Raw genomic sequence first — 15,802 nt, forward strand, 5'->3', positions numbered from 1 at the left:
TTGCTTAATATACAATGATTTAGTGAAAAACATTAATGCCCAAATTAAAGATACATTTGAAGAATGGCAAAGCCTTTGTTTCTTATGGCAGTTAAAATAAAAACACTCTGATCATGAAAGCAGGAAAGTTGGATCAAATTTCAGCCTAAAGATGATAGCCTGAGGCAATCAAAATAAGGTACATATGCCCTTTCTGTGGTCAACATATGATTGTCCAAGAGAAAATTGTGAGAGGTGAATGGAAGGAAGATAATGAACATCACTTAAACCCTGAAAGAAAGAAAAAAGTGTTTCTTTCCCCTAATCATTGCTGTTATAACTTGTATGACCAAATTCTTTTAGGATGGTGATAAACTAAAACGTAACAGCAGGATCCTTCTAAGATCCCACATCACCAGACCACCCACCTCCCTTCCACTCTATAAACATCAGAGGTCAACTGAAGAAAGTTATTCTTTACTTTTGATAAAGGCAATTCTAGTGAATATACATACACTGTATGTGAAAAAAGGGAAGTGGAACAAGACCTACAGCAATCACCAGAACCTTCAAGGTACCCTCTGATTTGATAGTCAGGTGGTAAGACTTTTGTAAAATTTTTCCTGGAAAGAAAGTCTCTTTACCATTGGTTTGTCATAATTTTTTTCTTTGTTATAACATTTCTTGATTTTTTTTTTACTGCCTATGTTGTTCTTTGTTTATTACTTTGGGAGCGCACTCTGTTTTCAAGATCTGTTTCTCAGGTTTTGATAGTCTCTTCACCCTTTTTTTGTCTTTCATACTTGTTTGCTATTTCCTGTGTTACTGAGATAGTGATAGGAATAAAAGAAGGGCCTCAACTGCTCACACATCCATTCTCTCATAGTCATGTGTAATGCACTGGTACCAAAGCCCCCTTACCGAAGCCACGACCCACAGAACCCTCCATAGTTTCCCAGGACTGCATTATACACCCTAGTTTTTTAACAATGTTATTGTTCACCAAATACTGTCACAGTATGACTTAACTGCCAAAAAAGGCTTCCACTAACTGAAACCTGGTGTGGATGATAACAAAACTTTTCTGGCAGTTGCCTGATGTTCATGCTGTGAGCCTATTGGCTCAGCTGGAAGGTATAACAATCTGATGGCTGTTTCATCCGTTTTTAAGAGTTCTGACTTGGTGTTACAAAACATAAATGTATGCTATCTTGTCAGGGTAGTTAGGCATTTAGAATTGAGATCCAACTGCCCTGACTGGACAGGCGTGTCTAAGACGTATCCTTTAAGCACTACTGAATGAAAAATTGATATACTTTTACTTTAATGTGGCAAAGCAAGCTTTGTTCAGTCTTGCCTACATGCAGATAATGATACAAAACACAGTCATGTAGTACAGGTAAGATCATTCATACTTTTTTGTGGCATTAATTAGGAATTATATTTTTTCCTCAACTACTGTCAATAATAAGGAACCTACTTGTTGGACTCTTGTAGGAGTGCAGCAGCTTGTCTCATCACAGGATTTTCACGTGAGGCCTTTAGCCAATGCTGGATGGAATATGTAACAGGATTAGTGCCTTGAAAGTGCTGCAGCGTGAACTGATCCAGAGCTGCTCCTTTCTTCAACAGCTGTGAGTATTCTGAAGGAAAAAAAGTCTTGTAGTTAACTATGTAAAATATATGCACATTGTAATTATAACATGAAATGCTTTGACATAAAAGCTTTCTTTATTAATCTCCACCTAAGCAGTTCCTCCACCTTTGGAAGGGTACAGCATACAAAAATCACTGAAAGCCTTAATGTTCATCGCAATATATACTCGCATTAGAGTTAATGCTAATGTCCAAAACACTGCATCAAAACACCTGAATAATGTTTCAGATGTCAAGCAAGATAAGTTATTGTTGTTTGTCTGAATACTCGGATATCAGACTAAGAAAATCAAAATAGAATAGAAGTGTCATAGTAAAATAAGCAGAGTGAGTAGTAACAGTAAGGAAACAAATTAATTATCAAGCTTCCCCTATAGGTAAGAGGGACCTTGACTGATTTCTGATGTTGAGTGAAACCCTTGTTAAAATTCAATCATCTGTACATTGGTTCACCTAGCAATCAGCAGGTAAAATATAGTTAAACATTAGGGGAATTGGCCCCCTCTAACAAAGGGAGAAGGTCATGGGTAGGTCATACACAGGTGGGAAGCCTTGAAATCAGGTGAAAGAGTACTAGATCTTAACCCTTTAGTCCTAACCATGTAAGGCATATTGATAATCTATAGATTCCTAACCACATATGCTGTAAGGCATATCAATTGAGTTCTAACCATGTATGCCATACTGTCCAAACTTTTATGTCTTCATTAAATCTTCATATATCAGAAGTATGCTCTATTGTCAGTTGTTACCTGAAACTCTAATAAGAATGCAGGGATAACCACAAGTCTCAGAACAGAACCCATGTAAAACCATGGGGGAGCACAGAACATGTCTATCCCATGTGGGACCCAGCCATGCAAAGCAGCGTAAATAAATGAAATTCTGAAGGGCTTAGATGATGATAACATATTTGGTCATATCAGAAGATAATGAAAGGTGATTCTACATAAAAGAATTCAGATGAAGTTTCAATCTCCAAGCAGAGAAGAAAACAAAATTGAAGGATGGCCCAACAGGTCATAGCATAAACGGTGGGCTTAAATGGCCATGGTGCACTAAATTCATATGCCTGTTACCTTAAGGTTTATATGTCTATGATGCACAACTTTAAATAGCTGTGATATATATAGCAAAATCAATAGACTGAAAGTGTCCTCAACACTATATGTCTATATAGAGAGAAAGGGGAATTCCAATTTCACCAGAAAATGATGGAGGAGAGATTAAGTATTCATAAACTGCACGACTGGATTATGGAATATAAACATAAATATTAGATGTGAATACTTATGAAAGAATCAGTCTAAGTTAAGGCAGATGAATGTATGGTAAAGTAGAGAAAAAGAGAATCACAGTCGAGCCTAAAGAGGAGTTTAATGAAATACAATCATCTAATTCAAGTGCTTCGACTGCTAGGGCCACACTTATCATAACACACTTTTATACAATTTCTTTATAACAAAAGTGAGAAATCAACTGTCTGATATGTGTAAACCTAGTCACTTCAGAAATCTTTTGCAAATTTTAAACAATATTCTAAGATTAAAGTATCTTAAAATATGTCATGAAAACAGAGCAATGGGGATATTCCTCGTAAGCTTCCTTGATTTCAATAAAGTCTTCATACAGTCATACCTCTATCCCCATAATGGGCATACAATCTCTCTAAGAAAGACTGATCAGATGCACCAGGAAAGATTGCTTCTTCATCTAGAAGCCACAGCAGTCCTCGTCGATCAGATTCTCTTAAATCCACTTGAGAAGTTCGGATAACGCAGTTGGAAGAAGCTTTGTCAACAAGTGCAATTAAAGGTGCAGGAGTGCCAATCTCATCAGCAACATCCCCATATTCAATATTCTCCTGAAGAACAAAAAAATGCAAGATAAATCCCTGTCAATGATTTTGATACAAATAGTATACACTTAACACTAAACTTAGGCACTGACTGCCAGCCAGTGCTTCTACACTTTGCAGTCACCTAAGCATCAGAAGCATTCTAGTAATGTGACTAAAGTCAATGTCCTCCTGGCAAGGGGCATAATCATTAACCATAATTTCTATAAACATGTCTCAGTTTTTCTTTATACTTGTTTGCAGTTTCCCATTCTAACAAGGTAGAACCAGGAACAGGCAAAGAAAATGCCTAACTTGCTCACAACCCCCTACAAAATTTCTCATATCTATCTACTGTAAGTCTATGCTGGGTAACAGAGCAGACTAAAGTATATTAAGTATTTTGATGTGAAATTTGATGATGAAATAACTTTTGGATAGCAATGAAAGTAGGATGGGGCATGTGACCCCTTAGCAGCCTCTTAATTTGCCATTTTACTGCACAATCTTATTGCAATACATACTTTCATTTCAAAATTTAGTAAGACTAATGAACACTTTGTCACTTTGAAGGTTCTGCACTTCTTAGCACAAAAATTTTAATTGTTATTCTTTCTTTTTAAATGATGAATACAAATTAGCTTACAGAACTAATCTAGGAGTACATCTGAATATCCTGTGATTCAAATCACCTGATTATATTATTTCTTCTAAAAGTTACAGAACATTGTGAAAATATTCATATATCACAAAAATTACACTGATTTTAGGATACATCACCAAGAAAATATTCAACATTCACTCTGGGGTATTCGAATGTACACTTTCCAACTGATGTACTTCTCAGAATCTACAAACACTACATAAGTGGAAGTAAAACACTCCTGAACTATCTCATGTGCCTCACAGCAAAGAGGAATTAATTAAAGGATGTGTAGCAAACATAAACAGAGTCGTGCCAGATTGATTTGTATATCATTTTATTTAGAACACTTCTTTCTACTTAATCATAATAACAAATGTGAGGAGATATTTTTCAGAATATTCATTTCAGCATACCAGTGAAACCCACCTGAGCATATCTATCTGTCTGTGCAGTAAAGGTTGTATCATGGAAGAGCATCTGGAAACGCTCCTGTGTATAATTGTGGCAAAGATCCTGGAAAGTAGCACCTGAGGTCCTCCCACATGATGCTGGATTTTGAAAACCTGGTGCATCAACAACCATGATGGAGTTGGATGTGTGAGCTGATGTTGATATACATCTGAAATTGAGCATGAATATATATTTACCTTTTTGTAACCTAAAACTTTTTTCTTTGGCTTGTGGTGCAAATGATTGGTGCATTGTACTTATAAATCAAAGCCTCTCTTTCATAATAGGCTCTAATTCATATTTCTTATGTGATTAACAGTACAATAACTAATAAGAACTATCATTCTAACCATAAGACAGGAAAAATACAGGTCCAAACCCAAAAAAACTTATAAAGGCTACAAAATAAATGGTACTGCACTACTGTAATTGATCACACAAGATTTATGAACTATTCTATGATACAACAAGTAATTACTTGAAATCCTCGTAATAAAGCTTACATCCAATCATGTATACAATACAGCAGAGCATGAAGATGTATCATTGAAGTTAAAATATCTGAGGTGGATTTTTTCTTTTGAGGTAATACTCTTACTGGACGAAGCTAGAGTTGGTGGAATTAAAATGTCAGATTTGCAAAATAAGCAGCTGACGGAATGAAAGAAAGAATGCTAAGTTTGCATGGCCAGATGGAAAGAATGTATCTATGAAGATTAGTAGAAAAAGCATTTCAGAAATTGGTGTAGGAAGGGATGGAGAAGGAATTAAACACAGGCTGGAAGGAAAGAGATTAGTTCTCTTATGAGGTGGAAGAATTCAAGAACTTGCGATGAAACTAAAGTAAGATGTGACGAGTTGAGCTTTGAGCCTGAAAGCTGAAAGACATCCTATACAAGCCAATCTTCAGTAAGTGTGACAAACAACATAACTTGATACACAAAGTTATGCATTACCATTAAAATGTGAATCAGATGAATGAGTAAGAACAATATAAACTAACCTATTGATGAGAGCTACAATAGCATTAAATGCTTCACTATAAAGGCCAGTTGCCATGCCTTCTAAAGCTTCTAGGCCTTCAGGACGTTCTGTAGGACGTTCTGTTGGTGATGCAGTTCTGTGGGAGGGATCACAAATAAATTACCTCGATGACATCATATAACTCACTGGTTAAGTTTTGAGGAGTTTTAAAATGAGAAAACAAAACAAACTTAATTCAAAGCATATGGATAATACAATTCATTAGAAAAATAAATAAAATACAAAGTAAGAAATTTATTGAGAAAATGTTCCTGTAGTTTTAACTACTTTATCAGTATCAATGACACAAAAATAAAATTATACCATGAATAAAAATATTATTTTGGTAATAAGTACTCCTTTATTTCCTTTATTCACAGATAAGAAATATTTCTTACCCTACTTCTCTGGTATTTAAAAGATTAGTGGAATAAGTAATTACATCAAATTATTATGAGGATGACTGTTAGAAACAAATTAAGTGCCTTTACGGGTGCAAAAATATCTACATTATTGCAGCCATCTGAGGGAACCATGTGTATTCACAATAATCTCAAAGGTAGCCTAAAAAAAGAAAGGGCAGTATAAGGACAACACACAAGGTCCTAACTAACAAGTTATCATGCAAACCCTCAGAATTAAGTTTAAAGGTGGCACTGCATGACTGCATCACAAACTATTAGATCTTTAAAAATTAATCAATAATCAAAGTCTAAACATTAAAACAAAATGTAATCATTCCAATATCACTTTGCTAGTTAACAAAAAACATGAATACACAAGTGATTTAGGCAGCATAATAGCCAGTAAGGTATTTATATTTGTTGAGACTGCAAGATATGGCAAGATTTTCATTCTTCATGGAAATCCTAGTTGCACTGGCAAGACTACTAAATAGTGACTAATTATCCCAGTCTGTAAACAGTGCAATTCAAGTCATTCACTATTCGCAAAAATCCAAGAGTGTTTCATAAGCTTCAAGAGTGATTTGAGAACTTTGATCACATGAGGAGGCATAAATGAGAGGTCATAAGGAAGGTGCCAGATTGTCAAGGAACCAAAACACTGTACCTATCACCATAACCACCAGCATGTTGAATCATGTCAATAATCTCATCAAATGTATCGGAGAGACCACTGAAAGAGAGAAGAGGCATATGATTGTTGACAAAAGTCCTCTAGAAAAAAAAAGGAAAAAAAAATCCTACTTCTGTACATAAACGAATGATAATTGAGATACATCTTAAAGAGACCGCATGAGGTATATAATCAGAAAACTTGCATTTCTCTAACAGAAAGTATATGAAAAAACATTTTGTAGAGGAAATGATGAATATGACTTAATCAAACTCTGACATGTTTTAGCAAATTAGCCCTCTCTGTGGGAAGTTAAAAATAATGTAAACTTTATCTTTCACTGTAAAATAAAAGTATAGAATAATAGCAACAAATCCAATGAAAATATAGGCAGTATGAGAACTTTTTATGGGCAATGTGTAACATGCACAAAATTACACAGAATGAAGTCATGATTATCCTATGAGTTGCGCATGATGGGACATAAATGTGGCTCATCTCACACAACAAAAAAGTGAAACACTAGTGCAAACATTGTAAAACTGCTCTCTTAAATGAAGTACCTTCCCTTATGTATGGCTTATGGTGGTTTTCCAAGTTTTCTACACCTAAAGTTTGGTCTAAGAACAATTTGTCATGTTGATCCTCTGATACATCAAGTTGTTTGAGACTGGCTCACAGGCCTATATAACCACTACATACAAACTAATCTGGTATACAATGAAGACACTTTCTCAAAACTTCTTGAAAACTTCAAGGACAAGTCAACAATGTTGATAATGGCTGTGGGCAATGTTTTTTAAACAGTTCTGGGCCAGGGATGCTTATTTGGCTTCTTGTACTGTACTTACTGCATCCTTTGATTCTAATGGTACAATAATATACTACATGGATTCAATGTATGTTGAGATAAAAGATAATTTTGCATGCAAATTGGTATCATGCCTTCTAAGAATTTCAGTGTAAATCATGATATCTCTCTCCAATCTGTATTCAAGAGAGCAGAACTTCAGTATTTCCAGTCTTTCCAAGTCATTCACAACCATGACAACAATGGTGTGAGCTGTAAAAATTTTTTGCACATATTCTAAATGTAATTCTGCCTGTCTTGAAAAATGATATCAGCACACAACACTATTCTCTTCATGTAAGTATCAATGCCTTGAAGGGTATCATTACTAATTTCACCTCATCTTGAAGGTTCTAAAAACCAACTTGCATAATTTTTGAGAAATGCAACTGTTGTTGTGTTGCTGAGATGACTAAAGCAAATGTTAAACATTATCCTTAAAACTTACATACAGAATGTGCAATGATATAAAGAACATCATTTAATCATCTAAAAAATGGGCACTTTAAAAGGAGTAGTGTTACCCAATTCTAAATAAAACAGGAATGTGGCATACATGATTTTCATCTTTATGCAATCATCATCAAAGAAGTTTTACAAGATCTTCAGCCTACTTAGCAGAATTATTGTAACTACTACTTTACCATAAAAAAAAACCTACAACATATAAACCTAACCCTTGTTTTATGTGGGATCACTATGTGATTTTGCTATTCTGCGAGAACCCCACTTCTAACAGTCTCTCTTTTTATGCAGTCAAAATCTGCTACTATGTGGGTATATGCGACAGAAAGTATGCCAATTTTCAGTGAAGGTTGGTGAGTGGAGTTTGCCAAGTTCCTACCAGTGGGTCAGTCTCGCAGGTACCACTGTTGAGTGTGGATTTGTGCTACTTGTGAAATCTGGGTCTTACCAGCTTTTGTGGTTTTCTTGCAACCCGCAGTGCTACTGTTTGTTAACATGGTATCCAAACATCCAGTAACATCTACTCCAGAACCAGTATTTAAAAATAAGAGAAACTCTCTGACCTCATTCATTTTTAGCAGAAATAATGTCCAAAATTCATCTAATGACAGTTCTGTTAATTTTTATTTTAATTCTTAATGTTCTAATACGATCTAAATCTCATCAAAATACATTTTGGATATTATATCTCAGTGTTGCACACATCTCATTTTCCTTTTTATGTTTATTTGTTTGATATATGTGATTATTCTTTGTGCAAGGTTTTCAGAGAACATAACTACAGCATAAAGTGAGGGATGGGTGTAATTTCACCTCTCCAGTGCAAATCAGCTAAATAGCTATATTTTCTCTACAAATCAATATACAATACTCCTCAGTATCACTCTTCTAACCAGCAAATGTTCTAATTTCAATCTTACACCAACAACAATGTATTACAAACACTAGTGTAATGTTAATAATCCATTCAAGATTTATGGAAATTAATATCTTTACTATTTGTTTTGCATTTAGACATTCAGTTACACAAGTCTAGTTCATTTCTATATAAAAATGTAAAATGTAAACAAACCTTTTCATAAAACATCTTCCACATTTCAAACTCTCTATTGGATGGCAAAGAAATCTGATAAATATAAATAACAAGAAGAAAAGGCAAACACTGGTGAAAACTTTGTAAATGACTTGTAGTGTTATGAAGATTTAATATTTTTAAATGATTATGCAGCCCTCTCTTGCCATTTCTCTGCTTCTGACAAAACCTGGTAGTTTAGAAATCTTTACAGTAACGATTGATGGTGATAAAAGAGTAATCAAACTCAAAATGAGTAGTTAAGTTGTAAGCATATGGTTTTTAGGATAAGGTAAACACTTCTGGGATTGTCTGAGCATACATAGGTAACACTGATGAAGCAAAAATTACAACAGAAGAAGGAAATTCTTATTTACAATTGATATTTGTATTTTCAATCATACTCTTAGAGAAGGAAGAGAGGGAAACAGCTGATGAAATATAATGAAAAGATAAATTAAGAAGATATAGATGGCTCAACCACCAAACTATTTTGGGAATATACAAAAGCAATTCATAGGAAAAGAAAAATGAGGATAGGGCAGAAAAAATGTATGCGAGAAACAATCTGGAAAAGACAACAAATAACTGAAAGTTAATCCACATAACTCTTTGGAGAAGATTATCATTTAGGAAAATAATCAAACTGAAGGGCTCAGTAGTAAAGGTTGTAGAAACAATGATGAAATAAGTTAGGAGCTATATGTAAACTTCCAAAGGGTCTTCACAGTGGAGGACATATCACCCTTAACACTGGAGAGATGGGGACTGGGAATAACTATGGAAAATTTTAAGATTCTTAAGCAAGACTAAGCAGGCTATTTAAGGATCTTGATCCACATAAGGTACATGGCTCTGATGAAATCTTGCCTTATGTACTCAAGGAGTGTGCAGACACTCGACAGACCACTTGCTTTGATGTTTAAGTAGTCGATAGAAGGGGAATCACTCCCAAGGGAGTGGAAGAGAGCATACATCGTACCTATTTGCAAGAAAGGAGATAGGATAACTGCATTAAGCTTCAAGCTGGTACTTCTGATGACCACACTTTTATCAAACAATGGAGATAATAATCATGGAATAAAGAGATGACTACTGTGCTCATACAAGAGACACTACAGTATGGATTTAGAAGAGGTCATATATGAAAAAACCATAGTTTTCATGACAGAACGAGCACTGGGGTAAAGAAAAGAGATAGATACACAAATTGTATGTTCTTGCAATGCCAGAAAGGTTTTCAATGTTCTCTAAAAGGGGTTGATAAAAAATTTGAGGCAACAGTCAAGCATAAAAGGAAGATTCCTTCAGTGAACTGATATTTACTCACGTGGAAGGAAACAAAGGACATATTTCACTGGTGATTTCTCAAATTAAGTAAGAGAAATCAGTGGAATCCTGCAGGACCTGGAGTCTGGGCCATAGCTATTCCTGGTTTATGTAAATGATTCATCAGAGGGACTGGAATTGTACCTGAATATGTTTCAAGATGATGCTAAAGTTCTGACAGAAGTTATAAGAGAGTCGTGAAAAAATTTCAAAAAAGGCTTTTGTGGGCTTTTGTTATAGTCAGATTCATGTCATATGAAGTAAAGTTCACCCTCACAGTGAACAGTGATGAAGATGGAACAGAGTTAAAGAAACCCTATATATGGCTAATATCCTTTTTTAGACAAACAGCAAGAAAAAATTCTCATTCCAAAGAAGTCTACATTTCCCTGCTAGTGACAGATACAAAACCTTGGGCTGTAGGAGCTTTTAAGAAGTGTCCTAGGTAATGTTAACCAGGCCTTTTTTCAATCCCACAATACTTCAAATTCTTTGCAACATTTTCTATCAAAAAAGCTCTCTGTATAATCTTTCATATAAAGAAGCAGTGCTACCAGAATCTGCCTGCATGAGTCACTTTCACAAAGTATTTACCACTGTCAATGAACAGTTCTGTTGAGGACTTTTTCTCTCCAAAGGAGTTCATCTTCCTACCAATGAGAAGTGCAGCCTCAAAACTGCAGGAACCCCATAAAAGGGGCCCTGGGGACAGAAAAGTAAAATATAATGGCATGTGCCATTAGGATATTCTGGAGCACCTGCTTATACATTAAGAAGTACTTCTAAAATAAAACAGTAAAGACTGAAGTCAATGACAAACCTGAATGAGGCTCTAGTAGAAGGTGTGGTGGGTGTAGCATAAAATATGGAACGAGCTAACTCCTCTACAGATGTTCCAAGGAGTGTTGCAGCACGTTGTGCACTCCCTGGTTTACTGAATTGGAATTTATTCCCAGTTGCAGCTGAAAAGATGAAATACGAATACAACTCATTGACCAAGTTATACTTTTATATACAGTGTGAGAAGTTTGACTTTACCAGAATCAGCAACTCACTGTTCTGCATCACTTTTGTCATACATTGCTCCTTGCCCAAGATCACTATCACATTAGAAAATGCAATAGAAACTGTTTCTTTAACCCACCATTCCTTCTCCTTACTTAAGCACACAGGTATACAAAGACACCTCTACCCATCTTGCAATTTTCATGCACACTCTGCACGATGTAATTTATTGCTTTTCTTGTATATCCATGTGTTTTATATCTTAATCATGTTAGAACTGATAAAAACTTGTCTTTAATCTATCTTACATACTTCATTTCATATATGTCTCAATCTGGATATTTTGCTCAATTTATCATTGGCCTAAAATGTTACCAATTTTATCCCAAATGTTCCTTAACAAAATGATATGAATGTCATCTTTCCAAAAATTTCTCCGAGCCATACTCTTACATCAAAATGGAAGAGTCCTGAATATGATGCTGTTTACTGCATATATGAATATCTCAGTATAAAAAGCACAAATAATACATTAATATCAAGAAACTAAGTATAAACAATACCTATACAGGATCTGTCCATTATTTCAAATCATAAGCATACATTTATATGTCCTGTAGTTATAACCATAATGGGATGATTAACTCACTTCTAACTGCTCCTGCTGTCCCAAGGTGATATATTGCTGCCAGAACACTCCAGATAGCATTCTGTTCATCTGGTGACACCCCAAGAACATCAAGAGCCGCACGTATACGTGCCCAAGCTATGCCAGCTTTCTGTCGATCCTCACTCTGCAGTAAAGTCAGCATGAAAAATCAATTTAGCTTGCTCTATTACAAGAACAAATTTATGTATACAAGTGGACTGATTCTTTGACAACTGCATGCTATGGGGACACCAATACAAGGGCTCAATCATGAGCTGGCAATCTCAGAATCATACCTTTACAGATCAAAAATACAATGATAATATAAAAACTTCAGTAAACCTGCACAAGTGAAATCTTCAAAATATCAAAGGCTGTCTGCATCATTTTCATGAACAAGCACAATAAACTTTATTTAATATAAATTGTAACATGACTTACTGGCTCTTAAGAAAATAGGAAAGTATTTCCAGAAAAAAAAACATGGATATCACAAACATAATATTTTCCATACATTATAGGAACAAGTGATTTCCATTCCCACAAATGTCATAGACCCAAAAGCATTACCTAAAGTACTTATCAAAGAAATCTAGCTCCTGATGATGTCATAAAAGAGCAGTCACTAACTGCCTACATGATAAGTGAGGAAAAACAAGGTTTATGTCAACAAGTACACTATACAGGGAAAATGTAGAAATTTAAAAAGAGACAAAAATGAGAAAACCTTCTGAAGGTAAATGATACACTAGAATATCTGATACATCATCAATTGCATATGTGGTATAATATAGCCAAAACAAAGATCCATCTGCAGCAGAAAAAAGAATTTCATTTCCTTCACAGACCAGTCCTCATGGTGGCTATGAATAAAGTATCTCTGCACCTGTATACTGAACAATAACATTTTGAGTGTCAGTACAATCCAATTGAGGAATAAAGGTAATAATTGTATTAAATATACCAAACCTAAATCCATCACAGGTACAACTGTATTCTAATAGATTTTTATATTCTAAATCCACTAACTTATAACAATCAAATAATCATACCCTTTGCAGTGGAGTCATAAAGAGGTTTGGCTCGGAAAGGTTCTCAAGGCCCAGAACTCGGCGAAGGTCATTGTCAGCACCAGAAAGGAGCTGATAGAAGATATGGTAGTTTGGTTCCCCCTCAGGTCGCCTTACAACGCGGGTTTTTTCCGGCATATATACCTAGAAAAAAGGACCATTCATAACTATCAAGGGAAAAGCTTTTACTCTGACTCTAGGTAGTCTCTTATCACTATACAAACTAAGAAACAGTGGACTGAGTAACCGATAATGCAAATCTAAAACTAAGGGTACAAAAACTTGCGCAATAATTGTGCACATCATTTAAAGGAACTTGAAAAAGTGAACTTGAACTTGAAAAAGGAGCACACTTTTTCAGTTACACTGAACTTTTGTAATGCAAAATTACTATACATAAACTGATGCTTACTATACAACACCAGTGATCCCATTACATATAATGCAACACATCTAGAATACAAGCTTTGAATTTGGGTGAAATCCTTTGAGATCATGTTCTATTACAAACAATAAGTACAATGAATGTAAAACAACTAATGGTTATATTAAACTAAGTTGGTAAAATCTAACTATAATTCATCACAAACTTTGGGAAATAAGCAGTAGTTCTTACTTGTACTGAAGCAGAAGCAATTTGTCCTGAATGATCAAAGTCAAGACTAAATATCTGCGTGAAACGGGTAGCATTTGTATTCATCACAGTCCGACTATTGCCAAAGGCTTCAAGTAATGTTGATATGGCATTCAGTTTCTCAACTGAAAATCATAAAGATGAAATGATTCTATAAACTTTGTGGTAAGGAAACAATGAGGACTGAATAACTCAGTTGTACTTCCTAAAAACACAGATTCAGTGCTGTAACATATTCTAGTTCCAATAAAATTGTTATTAATAATACATTATAAATGTTAATTCTTCAAATCAGTTTCGGTCTCAGGGAAAAAATATACTAGGGCTATCATGTTGACTGTCATGTAGTTAGCAGCCTTCATCATTATAAGTCAACATATGATTATACTTTTGTGTTCTCAAAGCTGTATCTATTACTATAAAGCCTGTGAATGTACTTCACACTGTATGAAAAAATAAAGATGGACACCAACCTGTAAGTACTTTATTAGTTGCCCCAGCAGCCAGCGCCAGGTAATGAAGTACATGACGGAAATTTGTTGTCTTTCCAGCCCCGGAACGGCCTAGAAACACAATACTTTGGTCTCGTCTGGTGGCTAAAAGGTCACGGTAGGAGGCTTGAGCTGCAGAATATATGTGGGGTGGCATATCTTCTAACTTGCAGCCTTTAAACATTTGAATAACCTGAAAAAAATTCTTACACTTAGTATGAAGAGCTGAAATATCTTTTGATTTAACAAGATCCTTAACATAGAAAAATAAGGTAGATAATGATGATAAATGAAAGTGTGGTGAAAACTATATTTCATACAAATCATACCTGTTTACACTGCTAAGTTATTACAGACGAGTTGCTTTGAGAGTTATCCATAATCTTTTACTGTCATAAATAACAGTAGAGGTAAGTCTTTTGTGATAAGATTTTGAAAGTTCTCTCTTCAGGATATTCTCCTACTATATCCACTATACACTTAACACTCGTTTTCCCCTAAGCTCTGATATGTGTCCATCAATCAACCCATCCTAATGACATTTCATATGTGTATACTCAAAAAAGCATACAAATGAACAACCTCAGGCAAACAAAATGCATTACATATAACTAATTCCGATATATAGTTTTGATAATCTAATTAGTTTAACAATTTTTCAACACATTTAAAACTGTCTGGCAATGTTCTTTGCCTAAATTAGCAAAGAATCAGGAGAAAGCAATCACAAACTGTGACGTGCTCAAGTTCCAAGCAGTATCATAAAGCCTACAGATCACTTAAATGCTGAAAACTGAGCTGCCATGATTTGTTGCAAAATGTTATACCAAAGGCATCTGAAATCAAATATCAAACAATATCGAAGACACTTTGATACTTTGAAATCAAACACCTTAATTATGCTGGAGAGATTTTAGTAGACTGAATTAAATATCCAATAATGTTAGAGATGTACTGGTATTCTGAAATTAAACAGTAATGTAGGAGACACATTGGTATTTGAAATTAAACACCAGATAATGTTACTAAAGGATAATTCTAGTTCCCCGAAGCCTGAAAATATGTACAAACTTTTTATATGTTGGGGATGAGTTCGATGATGAAAGTATGGTAGATATTAATGAATATTAAAGTAGAAAAATTAAAAAATATCACATGTACTGATTGATCGAATCAGTAGTGAACATTACACTTAACTGTCAGTGTTAAGTGTAACACAGTACAGTAATGTGCACATTATAGTACACAAATCTGTATTATCACAATAATTCTCATACCTAACTCACCCAAGAGCCATCAAACAGGTAAACATTACTGTTGAGTAAACACTCATTATCATTCACTATGAAAAAAAAGACTATACAAATCCTAAGAAGTCTGAGTAATCATCAATGACAGAGGTTGAAATTCTAGGAATTCTAGACAATCAATAATTATCAATGCCAAAGGATCAAATTAAAAGAACTCTACGGTGCTTCATAAGCATAAACAGAATCACACGTTTTTTTCTTTGACAAGTTTGGAGGAAATGAGAAGGGAGGAGTGCGTTGCTGGAGGGGTGGTGGAAGA

General features: G+C 34.8%; 1 protein-coding gene across 1 annotated transcript in view; it reads right to left on the reverse strand.

Moving 5' to 3' along the window:
* LOC139760946 (unconventional myosin-XVIIIa-like) overlaps positions 1–15,802 on the reverse strand; it is a 281,136-nt gene that overhangs the window by 148,004 nt on the left and 117,330 nt on the right. The window contains exons 4-12 of the mRNA XM_071684732.1: positions 14,216–14,426; positions 13,725–13,867; positions 13,091–13,252; positions 12,039–12,183; positions 11,205–11,346; positions 5,572–5,688; positions 4,545–4,737; positions 3,274–3,499; positions 1,460–1,622 (exon numbers count right to left, since the gene is read on the reverse strand). Coding sequence (XP_071540833.1) covers positions 1,460–1,622; positions 3,274–3,499; positions 4,545–4,737; positions 5,572–5,688; positions 11,205–11,346; positions 12,039–12,183; positions 13,091–13,252; positions 13,725–13,867; positions 14,216–14,426 — 1,502 coding nt within the window. The remainder of the gene's footprint in view (positions 1–1,459; positions 1,623–3,273; positions 3,500–4,544; positions 4,738–5,571; positions 5,689–11,204; positions 11,347–12,038; positions 12,184–13,090; positions 13,253–13,724; positions 13,868–14,215; positions 14,427–15,802) is intronic.

The sequence above is a fragment of the Panulirus ornatus genome, chromosome 38, assembly GCF_036320965.1.
Source record: "Panulirus ornatus isolate Po-2019 chromosome 38, ASM3632096v1, whole genome shotgun sequence".
Lineage (NCBI taxonomy): Eukaryota > Metazoa > Arthropoda > Malacostraca > Decapoda > Palinuridae > Panulirus > Panulirus ornatus.